The 8,379-nt window shown below is 43.8% G+C and overlaps 1 protein-coding gene across 1 annotated transcript; it reads right to left on the bottom strand.

Annotated features, from left to right (window-relative positions):
• Positions 1 to 977: 977 nt before the first annotated feature.
• SMG8 (SMG8 nonsense mediated mRNA decay factor) lies at positions 978 to 7,161 on the bottom strand. Its single transcript, XM_002806829.6, has 4 exons — positions 5,386 to 7,161; positions 4,272 to 4,417; positions 3,150 to 4,022; positions 978 to 1,393 (listed from the first exon to the last, which is right to left on the bottom strand). The coding sequence occupies exons 1-4, from the start codon at positions 7,142 to 7,144 to the stop codon at positions 1,196 to 1,198; spliced, it is 2,976 nt and encodes a 991-aa protein (XP_002806875.4). The 5' UTR covers positions 7,145 to 7,161; the 3' UTR covers positions 978 to 1,195.
• Positions 7,162 to 8,379: the final 1,218 nt, after the last annotated feature.

Below are 8,379 nucleotides of genomic sequence, written 5' to 3'. Positions count from 1 at the left end.
GAGTCTTGCTCTGTTGCCCAGGCTGGAGTGCAGCAGTATGGTCACAGCTCACTGTAGCCTAGATCCACTGGGATCAAGCCATCCTTCCACCTCAGCCTCCTGAGTAGCCAGGACTACAGGTATGCACCACCACACTTTTTTTTTGTAGAGACAAGGTCTCACTGTGTCATCCAGGCTGGTCTTAAGGGATCCTCCGGCCACTTAGGCCTCTCAAAGTACTGTTAAAGGCATGAGCCATTGTACTCAGCCTTATTGATAAGATTTAGATCACTTAGCAAATTGTTTCACAGTGTAGGAATTTGTGAAGAATAGTCTACATTGGCCAGGTGCAGTAATTCATGCCTGTAATCCCAACACTTTGGGAGGCCAAGGCAGGTGGATAACCTGGTCAGGGGTTAGAGACCAGCCTGGCCAACATGTCAAAATTCCAACTCTACTAAAAATACAAAAATTAGCCAGGCATGGTGGCACACACATACCAAAACACATACCTATAATCTCAGCTACTCGGGAGGTTGAGCCAGGAGAATTGCTTGAACCTGGGAGGTGAAGGTTGCAGTGAGCCACTGTATTCCAGCCTGGGTGACAGAGTAAGACTCCATCTCAAAAAAAAAAAAAAAAAGTCTGCATTTATATATTGGATTAAAAAGTTTAGTTCAGATAACATTCATTTAAAATAAGGTATCTCATCAGGCCAAGATAAGAACAAAACAGGTTAACTAAAGTACCAGAATTGTGAGTCAAACAATTATGCTTTTTTTGGAATTAAATCAAATCTCTTCGTATTATTATCAGATAACCTAATGTACCAACTCGTTTTGAAGATAATTTCAAGACCAGCATCTTAATAAAAATCCCAGCTAAAACATCATTTTAGCAAAAACAAAATTTTGGTTCGACATGGTTAAACAACATTCAGTTGTGATAGAAACATGTTTAATTATGGAGAGTAAAACAGAAATGAGAAAAAACAGGTACCATCCATGTATTTATTATTCTTTTCTAGAACAACCAATCTTTATCAGAAAGTTGTAGCCACACTTACAATAAATAACAGTATCATGAAATAGTGGAACAAATAATTTTCCAAGTACTGTCTGTAACAAAAACACAGTAAACACATACCAAAAACATAACCACACATACCAAAAATAAAAACCAGCTCAAGTACAGGATTGAACTGGCTGGAAAACACTTATTGTGTTACTGCCTTAAGAACCCCACGGAGCACCTTGTAGCTCATTAACTGCACATTTTCCTTAGGAGGGAAACAAGGTCCTCTCTCAGTCACGTATGCATATGGAAATCTCAAAACCCAAAGGCCATCAGGTGGAAGGGTGATTTCTTGTTTTTCTGGGTAGAATACTGGACATGGTGGTGGGCCTGGTTGAACCTGAAAAACACAAGTAATATAATTATTTCTACATTTCTCAATATGAAACAAGTGAAAGATAAATGCCTAAACAAACGATAGGTTCAAAGAGCATGTAAGGTAAGACGTGGTGGCTCACTCCTGTAATCCCAGCATTTTAGGAGTCCAAGGTGGGTGAATCATGGGTCAGGAGTTCGAGACCAGTCTGGCCAACATGGTGAAACCCATCTCAACTAAAAATACAAAAATTGGTCAGGCATGGTGGTATAACTGTAATCTCAGCTACTGTGGAGGCTGGGGCAGAACAGCTTGAACCTGGGAGGCGGAAGTTGCAGTGAGCTGAGATCACGCCACTGCCCTCCAGCCTGGGCGACAGAGCAAGACTCTTGTCTCAAAAAAAAACACAAATAAATATAAGAGCACATAAGATTAAGCAGGTATGGGTACACTCCTAACTCTAACTGTATCCAATATTATATTATTTAGTCTCGAATATTATTCTGCTTTTCTCCAGAACTTTTCTTTTTTGGGGGGGGGGGAGAACAGAGTCTCATTCTGTCACCAGGCTGGAGATGGGGTTTTGTCATGTTGCCCAGGTTGGTCTCGAACTCCTGATCTCAGGTAAGCCACTGCACCTGACCTTTCTCCAGAATTTTAACTTAAAGCTCTGCCTTTGAATGAAATGATGTGAAACGATAGTGTGAATTAATTAAAATACACACAATGTATTTTTTAAAAGAATATTAGATATGATGGTATTTAAATTTAAGACTTGTTTAATAAAATAAGTTTTTAAATTTTTAAAATTATTTATTTATTTTTGAGATGGAGTTTCACTCGTTACCCACGCTGGAGTGCAATGGCACAATCTCGGCTCACCACAACCTCTATCTCCTGGGTTCAAGCAATTCTCCTGCCTCAGCCTCCTGAGTAGCTGGGACTACAGGCATGTGCCACCATGCCTAGCTAATTTTTGTATTTTTAGTAGAGACGGGGTTTCACCATGTTGACCAGGATGGTCTCGATCTCTTGACCTTGTGATCCACCCACCTTGGCCTCCCAAAGTGCTGGGATTATAGATGTGAGCCACCGTGCCTGGCCTTTAAATTTTTTTTAATCACTTTTTAAATTTTTCTTTATTTTTTTTTAAAGACAGGGTTTCACCAAGTTGGCCAGGCTGGTCTTGAACTCCTGACCTCAGGTGATCCACCTGCCTCGGCCTCCCAAAGTGCTGAGATTACAGGTGTGGGCCACCATGCCCGGCCTACTTTTTCTTTTTTTTAAAAGACAGGGTTTCACCATGTTGGTCAGTCTGGTCTCAAACTCCCAACCTCAGGTGATCTGCCCACCTCAGCCTCCCAAAGTGCTGGGATTACAGGTGTGAGCCACTGAGCCCGGCATAATCACATTCTTTTTTTGAAAGACAGGGTTTCTCCATGTTGGTCAGTGTGGTCTTGAACTCCCAATCTCAGGTGATCCACCCACCTCAGCATCCTGAAGTGCTGGGATTATAGGTGTGAGTCACTGCACCCAGCTTAGTTTTTTAATTTTTCTGTAGAGATGCAAGTCTCATTATGTTGCCCAGGCTGGTCTTAAACTCCCAAGTTCAAGCAATCCTCCCACCTTGGCCTCCCAAAGTTCTGGGATTACAAGCATGAGCCAATGCCCTTAGCCTGAAACAATTAGTTTTGATACTAACCTGTACTTTTTAAAAACAATCAAAACAAATATCAGCATTTTTTACTTGTTTGGGGCAGCAGAGGGTTATATTTCTTACCTGAGGCATTAATATTATCTGCAAAGGAGCATCAGGAACCACAACAAAAAGCCTCATAAGTTGAGCATAATGAGGTTTCAGACCTCTACCTTGAGAGGATGACAGAATATATAAGGGCATGTCGCTATTTAGGGCTTTTAAAGCTGATTCCTTTGGCCCACTTCCCATTACTTTCATTACTTTGTCAGGCCCAGAGCACATGAATCTCCGACCTCGAGAGTCTTCATATTCAAAGCCCACAAAAGCTCGAGCTATGTCATCTCGCCGTCTTCCTCTTCCCATTACAACTGCACTTCTCTTTACAGGAATAGCTTTATTTGGAGCAGGCCAAGAATTTGTGTCTAAGTCTCCTTCATCTTCAGCTCTAGTTCTGATGACAATGTCCCAAGGCATAAGATAATTTGTTCCTGGGATGAAGCCCTGTTGGTCCAAACCTGTATGAAAGTTATAAGACTTAGCAGGGCCTAGTTTAACCAAAGACCAGCTAGAAAACTTGGGTAGCAGACCTTTAGGGCAATTTGAATGTAGCATGCCTGGGAGATACTCAACAGTGGATGCCTGTCGATCAACCAAGTTTGGTCTCTTCTCAGTTTTCACTTCTACTTGACCATGAACTTCTGCATTATCTCCTCCTGCTTGTGGATCAGCTGGATAGGTACCTAAGCTATCTGTGGACTGGCCCAAACTCAAAGCTAAACTCAGGCTTGTGCTCTCTCCTTGGGTTTGAGGTTCTTTTTCTTTAAGTTTATCAGCATCTGAATCTGGAGGAGCAGGAGAAGGTTCATTTTTAGCAGGAGCAGGATCTGGAGTACTTGGTTCAAATACTGGGAAATTGATATGATCTAATTTTCCACAACATTTTTCTTCCAGAAGCTATAGGGGGAAGAAAAAAAATCCAGTAATTTTTTTTCATCTTAAATAATACATTCTTCACTTTAACAAGATCAATAATTGATGTGTAAGCAAATATTTACATGTAAAGATCTTGCTGTTGTTTCTATATTATGCTGCAGTTGCATTTGCTTTTCTACTTATTCTGCTGTTGAAAATATGTTCTTACTCAGATGATATTTAACAACAACAAAAAGACAGAAGAGGAAGAAGAAAAACTTCAGAGTCTACCTGATAGAAGTCATAGTTGGCTGCTTTGATATCGAAGGGATCATCTCGAGGTGCTTGTTTCCTTCCACAGTTACAAGCACCAGTAGATCGAGCTCGGCTATTGTGATAGAGCACAGGGGGATTTCTATCTGCCTCTGGTTTTTCTCCTGGAAAATAAAACAGCCACTATTAATTTCAGAAATGCAATGCACAGTCAAATTTACTTTGCATTCTACAACATCTAACCCCACAAATACTCCAAATAGTTCTTTGGAAAGAAAAACCAAAACCTTAACTAAATACACGTAACAGAAGCAGCAAGTGAAAATATATAAAATAATTATACATCTAAAATCTAGAGTTTTTATTTTATATTTTTATTTTTTTATGTAATTTTAAAAGGCTGGAGCACATGAAGACCAGTGCTGAGCTCCTCAGGCAGGCGCAGCCCCCACCTTGCCCCAGAAGTTTAGAGTTTTTTTTTTTTTTGAGAAGGAATTTTGCTGTTGTTACCTAGACTGGAGTGCAATGGCATGATCTCGGCTCACCACAACCTCCGCCTACTGGGTTCAAGCAATTCTCCTGCCCCAGCCTCCCGAGTAGCCAGGACTAAAGGCGCGCACCACCATGCCCAGCTAATTTTTGTATTTTTAGTAGAGACGGGGTTTCACCTCATTGACCAGGATGGTCTCAATCTCTTGACCTCATGATCCACCTGCCTCGGCCTCCCAACATGCTGGGATTATCGGAGTGAGCCACTGCGCCCGGCTGAGAAATTTAGAGTTTTTAAGTGATTTTTTTCCTCCTGCTATCATCATCATGGTGATCTAAGATAACATTCATTTAGTCTAACAAATCCTCCAAGGCAAAAATATTGATATGAAATGTCTGAAATTTTGTACTACTTACTAGTTCTCATTTACCAATTCACTAGGACTCATTCTTTAAACGAAAAAAAAATAAAGTAGTCACAGCTGATATTTTCCTTTTGCAGCAGGAGAAGACGTATATTTGATGCACCTGAATTTCTGTAGGGCACTTTCTAAAATATCGGTACACAGTGAACTATCTTAAAACAAGAATGAAAACACAACTCAAAGTTTTTATTTCAAAATTATGAAAAAAAGTTAGCTACCTGATTTAGGTAATGAGTGAAATTTGTGTACACAGTGTTGATCAGTTAAACTCCTCTCCTCACAGAGCTGATGGCCATTGCTCCAAAATTTGTAGCAGTCTTCATGTAACTGCATAGCATATTTGTGAAATGCTGGACCTCTAGCATGTTGACTGTACACTCGAAGTGCCTGGGCGAGCTGATTCTTATGGACAGTCATTGTGTAATTATGAGGCAAATTTGACTGGTAGGCACTGTGGGCCATAGGTAAAGCTTTTTGGCATCGGTTTTCTGAGAATTTTGTGTCAATATCCAAAAACCCTTCCAAGACTTTAATACTGCTTAAAATCTTAGATGTTAGCTCCCCAGTGGGTGAGCCCAAGTCCTCCTCTTTCCCATCAATAGCCACTTCATACAGTTTTGAAGCTGCTGAGATCCACTTCTGATAAGTAGGAAGTTCAAAATGGGAAGGCTGTGGGTTCCTGCCCACACTGTCATCGAAACCTTTCTTGCTTAGGACTAGCTCCACATGCTGCCATAGGAATTCTCGAAGAGTGAAATCCACTAGCTGGCCTGAAGAACTGGAACTGCTGCTGTCAATGTGAAAGGAAAGTTGCTGGCGGCTGTGCTGCCTCATCACCTGGTATCGCCTAGGCCCAGAAAGGGGTGCAGGCACCAGCAAAGATTCCGGATCCTTCACAGTACAATGATTCCTAAGTTGGTCCAGCAACATACCTACTGGGTCCTCCTCCTGGCTTCCAGGTACTATGTACACAAAAGCTTGGTTGGCAGGCACAGTAAAGAGGCAGTTGATGCTCTGATTAGTCAAGACACGACTCTTTCGGAAGATTCTATAGATCTGGTCTTCTAGGGCATGCTGCAGTCTCCTTTTGGGAGAATGTTTCTTGGGCTTGTCTGGATGAGCTGGGTCTTGGTTCCGAGGAGGTTCTACCTTGAGGGCTCCATTGAGTTGAAAGAGAAAAAGGAGTCTAGGTGGGCAAGGTCGGCAGTTTAGCTTCCAGTCTTTGCCAACTGGACAATCCTTAATAGCTGTTTTAAGGAGTGGCAGGACTTTCTGTCTCAGCCCATCCAGGGCTCTGAATACTCGATCGTAAGTGATATCAAACGAACAAGTGGGATGGACCAGAAGCAAGATATGACAGACAGAGAATAGGTAAAGGAGACTGAGACACTGCAGCTTCTCCTGATGCTTCCAGAACTCGTGTGCTTCTGCATGAGGTAAAGAGAGTCCACCTCCAGCTTCCCCGCTCTGAAGAGCCCGACAAGCCCGCAGAAGCTGTGAATTGTCACAGATGGAAGTGAGGAGAAGATACAGAACTTTACTTTCCTGATTGTAGTAGGCCTGCAGAAGGCTGTAATCCTGGGAGCCTGCCTCAGTTCGGTTACCTTCCGCGGAAGCTCCGCTTCCCCGAACTGGATCCCCGGCTACAGCCCCAGGGTCCCCGGCTCCACCGGCCTCGCCCACGGCGCCAGCCTCAGTCCTGATTCCAGGCCCTGGATCCCCAGGATCTTGGTGGCGAAAGAGGGGAAAGACCTGTCGGTCGCACACCGTATTCACAAGAGAGAACTTCTCGGAATTCAGGCGTAGAGCCGTCTTGCCGAAGATTCCCACAACGCAGATCTCATCCTCCCGCCATGGAGGCTCCGGCCCTCCAGCCGCGCTCCCTCCGCCCTCAGTAGAGCACCCCCCGGGACTTTCAGAACCCACCCAGGCTGAGGCTCCCATTAGAAGCTCTCGCAAGCTCACAGGACCCGCCATGGTGGAGAACCTTCTCTAGAGTCTTTCCGGTCCGCTAGTAAAAACAACCGGCTTCCGTCCGATTTCAAAATCCTTCCTCCACTTCTTCAGTTCCTGCTTTCCCTTCACTTGGGTTCCGCCTCCTGTCTCTCTTTTCCCAGTTGAAGCGTTTACTCAACTGCAGGAATTGAGATATCAAAAACAAAACCAAGCAAAAACACTGGGGCCGGGCGCGGTAGCTCGCGCCTGTAATCGCAGCACTTTGGGAGGCCAAGGGGGGCGGATCATATGAAGTCAGGAGTTTCAGACCAGCCTGGCCAACATTGTGAAACCCCGTCTCTACTAAAACTGCAAAAATTACCCAGGCATGGTGGCAGGCACCTGTAATCCCAGCTACTCAGGAGGCTGAGGCAGAAAAATCGCTTGAACCTGGGAGGCAGAGGTTGCAGTGAGCCGAGATTGTGCCATTGCAGCCCAGCCTGGGCAACAAAGAGTGAAACTCCGCTTAAATTTAAAAAAAAAAGAAGAAGAAAAACGAAAATTTCGGCCGGGCATGGTGTAATTCCAGCACTTTGAGAGGCAGAAGTGGGTGGATTACTTGAGGTCATGAGTTCGAGACCAGCCTGGTCAACGTGGTGAAACACCAGGACCGGGCGCGGTGGCTCAAGTTTGTAATCCCAGCACTTTGGGAGGCCGAGGCGGGTGGATCACGAGGTCAAGAGATCGAGACCATCCTGGTCAACATGGTGAAACCCCCGTCTCTACTAAAAATACAAAAAATTAGCTGGGCATGGTGGCACGTGCCTGTAATCCCAGCTACTCAGGAGGCTGAGGCAGGAGGCGGAGGTTGCGGTGAGCCGAGATCGCGCCATTGCACTCCAGCCTGGGTAACAAGAGCGAAACTCTGTCTCAAAAAAACAAACAACAAAAAACATGGTGAAACACCATCTCTATTAAAAATATAAAAATTAGCTGGGCATGGTGGCACAAACCCGTAGTTCTCGCTACTCAGGAGGCTGAAGCTGGAGAATTACTCAAACCCGACAGGTGGAGGTTGCAGTGAGCCGAGATTGCGCCACTGCACTCCAGTCTGGGCAACAGAGCTAGAATCCGTCTCAGAAAAAAGAAAATTTGTTAAATATCTTTGTGTATAAATTATAACTTGCAGATCCGCTCTTACTAGCAGGTATATTGACAAATAGCTGCCAGGATAAAACTTACAACCAGATTTAAATGTACAATTATAACATGTTTAT

This window comes from Callithrix jacchus, chromosome 5, assembly GCF_049354715.1.
Source record: "Callithrix jacchus isolate 240 chromosome 5, calJac240_pri, whole genome shotgun sequence".
NCBI classification, from domain to species: domain Eukaryota; kingdom Metazoa; phylum Chordata; class Mammalia; order Primates; family Cebidae; genus Callithrix; species Callithrix jacchus.
Note: the sequence above shows the minus strand (reverse complement) of the source record. Positions and strands in the feature narration are given on the sequence as shown.